Below are 14,047 nucleotides of genomic sequence, written 5' to 3'. Positions count from 1 at the left end.
GAAAACAGAAAAATTAGCCGGGCATGGTGGCACACACCTGTAGTCTCAGCTACTCAGGAGGTTGAGGCAGGAGGATCACTCAAGCCCAGGAATTGGAGGTTGTAGTGAGCTATGATGATGCCACTGTACTCTAGCCTGGGCAACAGAGGGAGACTCTATCTCAAAAAAAAAAAAAAAAAGAATTTATCTTTAAAAAAAAATGGTAAAATTGTAAAAATAGCCAAATGAGATTTTTTTTTTTTTAAGAGGCGGTGTCACCTAGGCCAGAGTGCCGTGGCAGCGTCATAGCTCACTGTAACCTCGAAATCCAGGGTTAAATCAATTCTTCCACCCTCAGGCTCCGAAATAGCTGGGACTACAGACACATCCCACCAGACCTGGCTAATTTTTTAAAAAATTATTTTTATAGAGATGGGGTCTCTCTGTGTTACCCAGGCTGGTCTTCAGCTCCTGGGCTCAAGCAATCCTCCAGCCTTGGCCTCCCAAAGTGCTGGGATTATAGGCATGAGCCACTGCACCTAGCCCCAGATGAGATTCTTCAAAAAAGAGCTCATGAGATTATAGTCACAAACCTATCTATAGACTATAAACAAAAATAGTATAGTAACACCTTAACTGTTTGGAACCCTGGAAGAATTGATATAATTCCAGATAGTTGAGATTTGCTTGCCTTTTAGAAGCATTTTGGATAGAAATTTTCTGAAAAACAATGTTTTACTCTGCTCTTCCTTCTAAATTGTAATAGATTTGTTTTTGTGTTTTGATGACAACATGGTCTTTATTCTGAATATCAGTCATTGCCCTGTGTTTAAAAAGTGATGATGCCTTCAGGGCATTTTCAGGTGTGTGAGACTTATTTGACTCCATCCTGAATGATCCCAACATCCCTTTGAGTTTCAGTTCCCTAAACAAGGTGTATTTTACTGTCATATCTGTACTCTGCCGCTAAATAGCACCTCGGCCTCAGACAAGCTGTTTGAACTCTCAGTGTTTGTGTCCTCACCTCCAGATGAGTATAACAGTACCAGCTTGATACTGCTGTTAGGAGAATTCATGTTCTGTTAGGAGAATTCTGTTAGTGAGACATGTTCTTAAAGGACTTAACTGGCCACTTCTTAGAAGCCAAGCTATGAGTAGGTCTTGAATTAGGGGTGTCAGGGTGGCTCTTAGTTCTCCGTAATGTCAAGAGTGTGAGAATGCTAGACAGTTCCAAATATACAGGTTATGACTACAGATAAGAGCCTCGTTTAAGGTAATCCTGGCAAATTAGAGGATGAACAAAGGTGTAGAATTGATGAGAATTGAAGGCAAGCAAGAAGGTAATTCAGAGAATTAACCTTTTCTTTGGAAAAGCCTGAGTCGAGGTTGCTCGTCTCAAATGATTGAACAGTCACTGGGTACTCAGAGTGTTTAGGAATCAAAGTTTTGCTCTCATGGTCTCTTAAGTATCCTATAAGCAGTAAACTTACTCCCATCACCCTGCTTGTGTGCTGCTTATCTCTGCGTGCAGTGTAGGAAATCAGGAAACCAGAGTGTCCCGTGAAATGGGTTAATTCAGAGAGCAGTGTCTGTGTGCCTGCTACTTGCAAGGCTTGATGTTGGGCCTTAGGGGACACAGAGAACTAAAAGATATAATCACGTGGTACGTTCCTTCCAAAAGCATCTAGTTGGGGGAGTAAGAAATACTAAGCAGATAGCTAACTGTTTACAGCAACGGGAAGTGCTAGATGACTTGCTCAGAGTGATGAATCTTACCGAACTAGGAAGTCAAGAGAGGCCTTGAAGATGAAACCTAAGCAGGAAGTTGACAATTAGTAGGGCTAGGAAAGGACTAGAGGAGCACAGAGACAGCAGGAGCGGAATGAAAGGAAATCCCAGGGGCCACCCAGCCACTCTCTGGAGTGAGGCTGGCGTGGGCAGCAAGTCTTGGGACCCCTACCACTCCTAGCAATTACGTAGGACCCCAGAGAGCTTCTGTTGATGTGAGTACAACTATCGATATTGACTGTATTCAAACTTAAACCACAGAAAATTTTTAAACGTGTGTTTATTAAATTCATTACAATATAATAACCTGTTACATGTTAATAGAAATAACAGATTTTTATGAAAATAGCCATATTTTCCAAAACAAATTTAGCAAAAAGAGTGGCGTTGTTTTATGTTTTTATAGATCTCTGTAATGTCCAGCTTAATGGGAGATCATTGGACTCTCTTGTCTGCTCTGCATTTGGTCTGTTGCCATATGTTGCTGTGGTTGAAGTGCAGGAAGACATGGTTGGGAAAGGGAGGAGTATTATAACAGTCTTTTCAGACAGTTGTGGACATTTGCTTTGCTATTTCACCAAAACTTAATAAGTGGATAGTTTCTTAAAGAAATGTGCAATGTGGCCTCTGAAACCCTATTAGTGAGAGCTTTCTATACATTTTATTCCATGAAAATCCAGTGGTCCACCTTGCACTTTGAATGGCTCTTTTGCCCTTGAATGGTATTATAACACCGTTTGTCAGTCATTTGGGAAATACTGGCTCACTGAGTTTTGCAAATCTCCTAAGACATTTTGCAAATCTTCAACACATTTCAGTATTATCAATAAATCCCATTCATTAGTATCACCACTGATCTCATCTTCAGCCAAGAAGGCTGTCAAGTTCATACAGGCAGATAAAGGTTTTCCAAACTTCCCAGAATACTGGGCAGTCATACAGAGCTTTGAGTTCAGTCTCATCATTGCCAGCCCTGCTGTGATTATCTAAACCTGTTTCTTTATTTCTGTTGTTATTATAAAGACTAAATGGGGGGGGGGAGGTGTTGATATTTATAAATTTTTAGGATGATATCTGGCCCAGGTAAGTACTCACTAAATAATAGTCATTGTTATCATTGCTGTTTCTAAATGACTATCATCATTAACATCATTAGTCATCATGTGTGATATGTGTTGGCTATGAACAAGAACGGAAGGAAATGTGCTTTGTCAAACACTAACATGGTGACTCTTTTTGAACGTTTGCAAGGAACAGTTAGTTATGATGATCTTCAGACTAATGCCAGTTACTCAGTGCTTGTCAGCTGACCAGAGCGGACGACCACTGTGCCCTTTCCCCGTTATAAGTCTAGAGCCAAAAGGAAGTATCCTTCCCTCTGGTCATTTTTACCTTGGACTGTATACCTACCTTCTGTGTTTATCACATGGTGCAAATGTGCCCATGCCCCTAACCCCAGCCTGGGGCCTCATTGTCTGCCTCTTGTTCCATTGCCCAGCACAGTGCCTGGTATGTGATTGTTGGTGCTCAGCATTTGCTAGAGGGAATTTATTTTGAACAGTACTTGCAATGTGGTTCGAAAGAGTTAAAGAGCATAGAAACTTCATCATATTAAACATATGATCCAAGCAGCTATTTTTTTCTTTTCATTTTCTTCAAATAATCTTTAACCTCTATTCACCCAACCCTATCTCTTTTTTCTTGAATCTCTATTAATTCAAAATAAAAATAGAATAAAGCTTAAAAGTGTTTCACAGTAACTTTGGATTAAGCATTTTTGCAATCAATATACTTTGCTTCCTGCTTTTCAGATGTTCCTCCTGCTGATCAAGAGAAGCTTTTTATCCAGAAATTACGTCAGTGTTGTGTCCTCTTTGACTTTGTTTCCGATCCACTAAGTGACCTAAAGTGGAAGGAAGTAAAACGAGCTGCTTTAAGTGAAATGGTAGAATATATCACCCATAATCGGAATGTGATCACAGAGCCTATTTACCCAGAAGTAGTCCATATGGTAAGTCATTACAGTTGTTGTTTGTTTGTTTATTTTGTTTTGTTTCTGTGATAGGGTCTTGATCGTTTGACCAGGCTGTAGTGCAGTGGTGCAGTCCTAGCTCACTGCAACCTCAAACTCCTGGCTCCAGTGATCCTCCCGCCTTGGCCTCCCACCGTGCTGGGATTACAGTTGTGTGCCACCACACCCAGCGTTTAGTGATTACAGTTTAACTAACAAGTTCCAACACTGTTGACAAACAGGTCTCTGATAGTCTTAGGACAAGCTGAGACACCTGAGCCTAACCCAAAACTACCCAGTATCAACATCCTTCTGTTCCAAAATCTGTACTTATACCCTGAAGAATGAAAATTTCCTTTGTAATCATCTGGATTACAGTGATGGATAATAGTAAGGGAACTCAGTTGCCATCTGGAGACCAGTCTAAGTGCTTTATATTTATTAACTCATTTAATCCTCACAACTACCCTATGTGGTAAAAATGTTAGAACTTGTATTTATTTTATCCTCTTTAAACTTCTTTTTGTAACATATTAAACATTAATATAATAGTGCCCTTATACAGTTTAGAAGTAAACATTTTGTCCCTATATGTTCAGAAAAATTCTAATGGTAGTCTGGAGTTAAAATATTGATGGGACCAAGCTGATATCAGAACAGTCCATGCTAATTGGCTGAAGTGCCCTCTGTCTGTCAGTGCTGGTGTCAGGACAGTATGTCCTGATTGGCTGAGACAGCCTGTCATCCTGCAGTTTGTTTTGTTCAGCCCCCACCCAAATCTGAGCCCTCTGAAGTCTCATACTTTACAGCCTAGTCCCAGGTCATTTGCAGCTGTTCTTACTGTATCTCGTTGTGACCCCAGTCAGCACCATCTGGAAACGTTTCATGCAATGCTGTTTCCAAAACTCTTACTGTTTGACACCGAACTCCAGTCTTCTGTTGAGTTTTTTTTTTTTTTGAATTGTTGATATTTTATCTGCCTTTGAAAGTAGTACACCTCATTTATTGGGAGTCATTGTTTAATATAACATTTTAAATCCAGATTGTCATTGAACTGTTTCTTAAGTTACTGATTGTTTTTTCCAAAGCTATGTATTTCAGAATTGACTAAACTTGTTGACATAAGATACTTTATTTCTTATTTTAGTGTGTTTGCTTTGGAAAAAGAAGATGAAAGTAATGTTCTTTTTTGTAGTTCAGTCCCCTGTTTCAGAAGTTGAAATCAATTTGATTGTTTTAATTTATTGTTGTTAACTCTTGAAGACCAGAATTTATCAGTGTGGCCACTGTGACAATGAGGGCCATGTGGGCTAATCTCCCCAGACTTGTGCCTGGATAGTTACATGTATTACCTGAGCAGAAAGTAAATACCCTAAAACCTTACCTATTCAGACTAAGGATACTTGGGGAATATCTTTTTTTCTTTCCTTAATTTCAGCTCTCAATTACTTTGGAAGGCCACCCCAGCCCCAGAATCATAAAGAAAAGTCTCTAATATATTCTAGTGCTTTGATAATCTTGTTCTTCACATTACGTTTTATAATCCTCTTGAAACTTTTTTTTCGTGGTATAGGTTGGGACTAGAACTTCATTTTTTTTAAATTGTCTTCTAAAATTGTTGAAAAATGTTTTATCTCTATATCATGTATTGAATTCCATTCCCCCCTTGATTTAAAAATACTTCTTTATTTGTTAATTTTATTTTCTTTTTAAGTTAAATTTATTTCTTGGTATAAAATTTATAAGCATATAAATTTATTATGTATTAAATTTACATGTATGGAAGGTTTTGTTGTTGTTGTTGTTGTTGTTTTGAGACAGAGTCTCACTCTTTTGCCCGGGCTGGAATGTCATGGTGTCAGCCTAGCTCACAGCAACCTCAAACTCCTGGACTCAAGCAATCCTACTGCCTCAGCCTTCCAGGTAGCTGGGACTACAGGCATGCACCACCATGCCCGGCTAATTTTTTCTGTATATTTTTAGTTGGCCAGATAATTTCTTTCTATTTTTAGTAGCGACGGGGTCTGGCTCTTGCTCAGGCTGGTCTCGAACTCCAGAGCTCAAACGATCCACCCGCCTCGGCCTCCCAGAGTGCTAGGATTACAGGCGTGAGCCACCACGCCCAGCCTTGGAAGGGTTTTTTTATTTTTAAGGAGTCTTGGCTGCCAGCAGTCTCTGATTCCCACTCTTTAACCTGAGAGGGAAGAGTCTTCAAAGAACGAGGAGGCTTCAGCTGGCCTGGTTTGGGTCAAGTGCCCACCCTTGAACCAAGTGTGCTCCCAACTGCTCGACTCGTCTCATTATATTTCACAGTAGCAATGTGCTTCACCAGCACCACTTAGGGTACTTAAAAGCCCTTGACAATTTTTTTTTTAGATTAAATAAGCATTACTTCTCCTCTCTGTTATAACTGTTTCCTAATTAGATTCTCCTCCTGCTGTCTTAACTTTGTTTCCCATTCCTGAACATCAGGCCAGACCTCAAATTGTTGCAGTGTTCTCTCAAGCATTTAACAGATACTCACTGAGCATCCACTACAGGCCAAGAACTTTTTTAGGTGAGGAAATAAGAATAATGAACAAGATTTCTCACTCCTAAAGCTTTCATTTTCACGTGGGAGACAAGCATAAAATTAAGCAACCAATAATACACCATTTTAGCTTCTGGTAATACTATACAGAAAAGTAATCCAGGCTAAGTAGATGGAGTTGCAAGACTGTGCCCATGTGGGCAGAAAAGTGCAGAGAGAAAACTTCTGTGTGATGAGTTAGGTTGTCCCATGAAAATATGTGCCCATGAGATGCTTCTCTGTAGCCACTGAGAGAGCAAAGGACAGTCACTCTCTCCTTTCCACTCTGATTTAAGTGCAGAAGAGAACATTGCCTTTCCCTGTCCCTTATTTGTCTGGAGTTTTGGGGGAAGAATAGAGGATAGAAACAGACTGGAATTTTTGTTTTATTTTTGTTTTGTTTTAGAGTCAGAGGGCATTGATGAAAGGTACCATGAAAGAAGAAAGGGAGTATGTGGTGGGGGTGGTACTTGGCCATGGTTTGTGACCTTCTCAGATGTAGAGTATAGGGAATTCAGGCAACCAGTAGAAGACCTCTGTGGCAAGCAGTGCCTGGACCTGGTGTGACAGGCAGAAAAGCCCGGGGCCTTGTTCCATTCTGGTGAGAAGCTCTGCAGCTCCAAGCCCCCTGGTAGGCTCACCCTGTAAGCAGCACTTGGTTGTCCTGCTTGAAGTATTGCCTGTTCTTTTGTTTGTTTCTTTGGGGGGGTGGGGGATTGTGTGTAATTTGGCCATAGTATTCTTAGAGACATTAATTTACACTTACTTTGAAGAATCCAAAGCTCTACAGATGTTGTACTACTAACGCCGCTACGTTTAAGTATATTGCCTATTTGACTCGACTGCTGTATGGTTTTTAACAGATTTCTTGAGATATTACTCACATACCTTACAATTCACCTATTTGAATTGTGCAACCATTATCGCATCTAATTTTAGAACACTTTCATAACTCCTTTAAGACAGTGTCACTGTCATTCTTCCCTACACCATTACCCTTGCCCTGCACCCCTCCCCCAAAACCCTAAGCAACCACTGATATACTTTCTGTCTCCATAGATTTGCCTATTCTGGAGATTTCACGTAAATGGAATTATATAATATGTAGTCTTCTCTGGTCTTGCTTCTTTGACTTAGCATAATGTTTTCAAGGTTCATCCATGTTGTAGCCTGTATCAGTATTTCATTCTTTCTTATATACTACATTTTATTTATCCATTCATCTATTGATGGACATTGGGTTATTTCCATTTTTTGGCTGTTAAGAATAATGCTGCTGTGAACATTCACATACAAGTGTCTGTGTGGACGTATATTTTCATTTCTCTTGGGTATATATACAGGAGTAGAGTTGCTGGGTCAGATGGCAATTTTAATATTTTGAAGAAGTGCCAGACTGTTTTCAAGTGGCTGTACGATCCATCTTACATTCCTGTCGGCTGTGTATGGAGGTTCTAATTTCTTCATGTTTTCAACACTTGTTATTATTTGTCATTTTTATTATAGCCATTCTAGCAGGTGTGAAGTATATCTCACTGTGGTTTTGATTGCATTTCCCTGACAACTAATTATGTTGAGCATCTTTTCACATGTGCTGTTTATTTTTACACATCATAGACTTTTGGCCTCGAATTTAACAGAACCTTACAGATCATCTAGCCTGACCCTTTTCTTTTCTAGATAAAAAAAAAAAAAGCTTAAGAGAGATGAAGGTAAAAAGGAGTTATCTCAGGGGAGATAACTCATGGCATTTAGTTTCTCAGGCCTAAATTATATAAAATATTTCAGACATGTTTTAAATACAACCAACCAACTTTTTTAAATTAAATTATCCAGTTAGTCTGTTTCTCGGGCATGGACATTTTTCTAATAGAAGAATAGTGATAGCAAAATCAATTATCTGGCCTGGCGTGGTGGCTCTCACGCCTATAATCCTAGCACTCTGGGAGGCTGAGGCAGGAGTATCGCTTGAGGTCAGAAGTTCAAGACCAGCCTGAGCAACAGTGCAACCCTGTCTCTACAAAAAATAGAAAAATTAGCGAGGTGTGGTCCTAGCTACACAGGGGGCTGAGGCAGGAGGGTCACTTGAGCCCAGGAGTTGGAGGCCGCAGTGAGCTATGATGACACCACTGCACTCCAGCTGGGGCGACAGAGGGAGACTGTCTTAAAAAAAAAGAAAAGAAAAAGAAAAAATGGAGGTGTGAAGGGACTGGTTTGGTGGCTGCTGGAGCATTTCAGGGGAGCAGTAGTGGAATGAGCCAAGTGGCTGTGAGGGCGAGAGAAATAGGCAAAGGCAAGAGACGGTAAGAAGGTACAAACGAGATTTGGTGGTAGATTTGATTGAGGTATCTGGGGAGAGGAGCCAAGACCCAGGTTTCAGACTTTGGCAAGAGGAGTGTTGATTCGAGGAAAAGAGCATGGGCCTTGGTGTAAGTCAGTCCTGGGTTTGAATCTTATCCATTATTCAGAGTGCTTTGGGTTACGAGTGGCAGACACCCAATTCACTATTGTTGACACTCATGGGGAAGTAAATCGGACAGGCACTGGGGTAACTCACAGGCTCACTCCCCACACTTACAGGGATAGCTTCTCTCTTCTTGTGCCATGTGCCCTGCTCTTTCTGTGCAACCATCCTTCTCCCAGGCATCTCTCTATGATGGTGGCGTCCAGCCACAGAGGAAAGAGTGGCCCTTGCTGGCTCTTGCCAGAATGCGTGATGCCAATGTGTCACTTGCCCATCCCTGAGCCCATTACCATAGCTAGGGAGGTGGGGTACTATGACTGTGGCCCAGACTGGGTCTTGTGCCCATGAAGCCATGTGGTGTTGGGGAGAAAGAATGCCCTAAGAGAAGAGGGAGGATGTACTCTTCTGGGCAGAGGAAACAGTCGTGTCTATACCAACTTTCCATCTACCGATTGTGTTACTCTAGGCAAATGGCTTGGCTCTGCAAGCTTCGATTAGTGCAGTAGACAGATGGCTGTAATGTCTTCTGCCTTGCAGAGCAGTTAGCGTGAAAGAGGAAGCACATGGAAGCTGGATAGCCCCCATGACAAAGTTGTCATTCAAGTATCCTCTAGCTTCTCCTCTCAGTGCCCTCAGAAGTGGGCCAGAAAGGACAGCATCCAAGCTTTTTTAGAACGTTTACCCGGTGGATGCCTAAATGCGTCCTCCTTCCTTCAGATCAGGATAGGTCTTACTTCTGATTCTTGCTCCTGACTCTGGATACCTTGAGATTACTTAACATCTCTGCTTGGTTATTTAGAAGGTTATCATGCTGTGGAACTACTCCATAGAGAGTTGGTTAGATTAGTTTAAATAGTGATTAGAGGATTAAAAATACATGGTCTGAAATGTTTTGTGTTTATAACATATAAATAAATTCATAGAAATAATATCAAACTTGAAGAGAGATTAAGTTGTTAAATACCATACACAGTACAGTTACACAACTCTACAGTATCATTCACACCATAGACTGATTCATTGAAATTTTTGAAAATTTTAATAATGATCATATACCACATTTGACGTCATCAAAAATGAATAAAGTATATTTTTCTTTCTAAAAACAAAAAGAACCCCAAACTATCTGTATGTAATAGTAGTACTGGTCTTATCAGGGCTCATGTAGGGTTTCCAAGGAAAATGAGTTCATCACATTATTTTAGTCTGTACCATCTGTAAATGATTAGACATTGACTTGCCGGTTTTATCAGTGTGAGACTTTTTCTTAGGATCTCTTGTCTGGGTCCTTGGGGAAGGTTTCAAACCCCAGATCCCCAGGATGGTTGTCTTGTGCTTCACTTAAGGGCTGATATTGGACACTTTCCTTCTTCCATTTTTATGTCTGATATTTACAGCATGTTCTGGAAAGCATTACTTGTTGTAAGGGCGATGATAGTTTGGAAATGGGAGAGGAAAGAATGTTTTGAATTAAACAGGATAGTATGTTAACCAATGGAATTTCAAATAGTCTACAAATTTATTTCAAGTGAAGATTTAAATCATATGTTCCCCTTTTTGCTTAGTACTTTTGCCAAAGTTACAATAACATAGGTCAGAGAACTGACATCGATGACAAGCTACAGGTAGGTTAAAAAATAAAGCACTTTATGAAACCCAGAGAATGATTTTTCTACTTTAAATATCAGTAAGCCATTTTTTAGAGATTTGTTCTTATATTTTGAGAAGATTTTCCTTTGATGTTGTTAAATTGTAAAAGAAATGCATGCTTATTTGCATTCCTCGGAGAGTTGATAAATGCATATAGTCACGTAACCCCCACTACAATCAAGATATGGAACAGTTTCTTTATCCTCCCAAAATATGGCTTTATGTCCCACCTGTATAGTCAGAGCTTTCCCCTTACTCTCTGTCTCTGGCTGGCACTCATCTGTTCTCTAGCCCATCATTGTGTCTTTTCCAGAATGTCATATAAGCAGATTCAGACAATATGTAGCCTTTGAGTCTGGCTACTTTCACTTAGCATAGGGTGTTTGAGACTCATCCATGTTGTTGCATGTATCAATAGTTTGTTACTATTGTTCAGTGTCATCTCATTATGCAGAGGTACCACAGTTTTATCCATTTCCTAGTTGAGGGATACTTGGGCTGTCTCCAGTTTGGGGCAATAAAGCACCTATAAATATTCATATACAAGTTTTGGACATAGTCTTCTATTTAACTTGGGTAAACATAAGAATGGCATTACTAGATCTTACGGTATGTGCATGTTTAACTTTCTAAGAAGCTGCCAAACTGTTTTCCAAAGTGGCTGCGGCATTTTTGCACTCCCACCAGCAGTGTATGAAGAGTTCTGGTTGCTCCACATCCTTGACAACATTTAGTGTTGTCAGTCCTTTTATGCCATTTTGGTTTTAATTTGCATTTCCCTAATGACTAATGATGCTAAGCATTCTTTTTCTGTGCTTGTCGTTTGTATGTCTTCCTTGGTGAAGTGTCTATTCATATCTTTTGCCCATTGTTTAATTAAGAGGGGTTTTTTAATTGAGTTTGGAGACTTTACTATATCTGGATACAGATTCTTTGCTGGATACATGATTTGCAAATATTTTCTCTCAGTCTGTAGCTTGTGTTTTTATTTCCTGACAGTGTCTTTTATAGAGCACAAGTTTTTAATTTAGCTGAAGTCCAATTTATGTTTTTCTTTTTTTTTTTTTTTTTTTGAGACGGAGTCTCACTCTGTTGCCCAGGCTAGAGTCATCATAGTTCACTGTAACCCCAAACTCCTGGGCGCGAGCAACCCTCCTGCCTCAGCTTCCCAAGTAGCTGGGACTACAGGCATGCACCACTACACCTGGCTAATTTTTCTATTTCTTGTAGAGACAGCATCTTGCTCTTGCTCAGGATGATCGAGAACTCCTGGCCTCAAGTAGTCCTCCTGCCTCAGCCTCCCAAAGTACTAGAATTACAGGCGTGAGCCACTATACCCAGCCTTTGTTTCTTTTATCAGTGGTGCTTTTGGTGTCATATCTAAGAAGTCTTTGCCTAACCCAAGCTCACAAAGATTTTTATATTTTCTTCATAGTTTTACTTTTTTTTTTTTTTTTTTGAGACAGAGTGTTGATTTGTTGCCCTGGCTAGAGTGAGTGCCATGGCGTCAGCCTAGCTCACAGCAACCTCAAACTCCTGGGCTTAAGCGATCCTACTGCCTCAGCCTCCCGAGTAGCTGGGACTACAGGCATGCGCCACCATGCCCGGCTAATTGTTTCTATATATATTTTAGTTGGCCAGATAATTTCTTTCTATTTTTTTAGTAGAGACAGGGTCTCGCTCTTGCTTAGGCTGGTCTTGAACTCCTGACCTCGAGCGATCTGCCCACCTCGGCCTCCCAGAATGCTAGGATTACAGGCATGAGCCACCGCGCCCGGCCCATAGTTTTACATTTTATGTTTAGGTCTATGATCCATTTTGACTTGAGGTTCCATTTTTGGCATCTGGATGTCTGTGTGTTCTATTTGTTGAAAACTATTTGTTAAATAGACTGACCAATCTCCATTGAACTGCTTTTGTGCCTTTGTCCAAATTTAATTGATCAGTTTTGACTGGGCATGGTGTCTCACACCTGTAATCATAGCACTTAGGAAGGCCAGGAGTTTGAGGACCAGTCTGGGCAACACAGCAGTACCCCATCTCTACAATAATAATAATACAAATTGACCAGTTTTGTGAGTCTGTTTATAGGCTTTTATTCTGTTGCATTTATCTATGGATCTCTGTGGCTGCCAGTCCCATACTTTCTTCATTACTGTTACTTTATAGTAAATTTCAAGATCATATTGTGTGTATCTTCCAACCTTGTTCTTTTTCAAAATTGTTTTGGCTATTCTAGTTATTTTATCTTCCCATGTAAATTTTAAATTCAGCTTGTAATCATCTACAAAATATTCTTAAGGGGTTTTGATGCAGTTGGGTTAAATATGTAGATTTGGAGTGCATTGACATTTTAATAATATAAACCATGAACTGTCTCCTTATTTTGGTCTTCCTTTTTTCGTAGTTGTCAGCAAACAGATGCTATAGATATTTGTTTTGTTTTTTTGAAACAGGATCTCCCTCTGTTGCCCAGGCTAGAGTGTATATGTCATCATAGCTCACTGCAACCTTGAACCCCTGGGCTCAAGCCATCCTCCCACTTCAGCCTCTCGAGTAGCTGGGAGTACAGCTGCATACCACCACACCCATCTAATTTTTTAAATTTTTTATAGAGATAGAGTATCACTATGTTGCCCAGGCTGGTCTCAAATTCCTGGCCTCAAGCAATCCTCCTGCCTCGGCCTCCCGAAGTGCTGGGATTGTAGGTGTGAGCCACCATGCCCAGTTGCTATACATATTTTTAAGACTCAAAAATTAGTATTTTATTTTTTGGTGACATTATAAATAGGGCTGTTTATTTTCTATTTGTAATTGTTTATTGCCTTTTTTTCTTACAGTTCTATCAGGTTTTGCTTCATATTATTCAGTGCATAAGTATTTAGTATCTTCTTGTTGAGTTGACTGTTTTATCATTATAAAATGACTCTCCTTATTCTTGGTAACATTATTTGCTCTGAAATCTACTTTGGCTGATATTAATATAGCCACTCCAGCTCTACTAGTGTTAGCACGTATGTCTTTTCCTTCCTTTTATTTTTAACCAATTTGTACCTTTATACTTAAAGTAGGTTTATTTTAGGCAGCTTATAGGTGGATCTTGCTCTTTCATTCAGACAGTCTGTCTTTTGATTAGGGTCTTCAAACCATTTACTTTCAATGTGATTATTGATATAGTTAGGTTTAAATCTGCTACCTTGCAGTACATTTTGTCTGTTTGTCCCAACAGTTTTTTGTTTACCCTTCCTTTTTTTCTGCTTTCTTTTGGATCAATTGAACACTTTATGATTACAGGACTGTCTTTAATATTTCTTGTAGTGCAGGTCTACTGATAATTATTTCAGCTTTTGTATGTCTGAAAAATTTTCCTTTTGCCTTCAGTTTTGAAAGATAAGCTTGCTGAGTATAGAATCCACCTCAACAGTTTTTTATCCTTTAAAATTTTTAAAATTCAGGCACAGTGGCTCACACCTGTAATGCCAGCACTTTGGGAGGCCAAAGTGAGAGGATTGCTCGAGGCCAGGAGTTTGAGACCAGCCTAGGCAACATGGCAAGACCTTGTCTCTACAAAAATTTAAAAATTAGC

At 39.8% G+C, this 14,047-nt stretch overlaps 1 protein-coding gene across 5 annotated transcripts in view; it reads left to right on the top strand.

Moving 5' to 3' along the window:
- Positions 1 to 14,047, top strand: part of PPP2R5C (protein phosphatase 2 regulatory subunit B'gamma) — a 139,306-nt gene that overhangs the window by 78,034 nt on the left and 47,225 nt on the right. For all 5 annotated transcript variants that reach the window (XM_045529020.1, XM_045529173.1, XM_045529232.1 and 2 more), the window contains one exon: positions 3,579 to 3,778. In XM_045529020.1, coding sequence (XP_045384976.1) covers positions 3,579 to 3,778 — 200 coding nt within the window. The remainder of the gene's footprint in view (positions 1 to 3,578; positions 3,779 to 14,047) is intronic.

Source organism: Lemur catta, chromosome 1 (assembly GCF_020740605.2).
Source record: "Lemur catta isolate mLemCat1 chromosome 1, mLemCat1.pri, whole genome shotgun sequence".
In the NCBI taxonomy this organism is placed as follows: Eukaryota; Metazoa; Chordata; class Mammalia; order Primates; family Lemuridae; genus Lemur; species Lemur catta.
The sequence above is the reverse complement of the archived record's forward strand: the minus strand, read 5'-3'. Positions and strand labels throughout refer to the sequence as shown.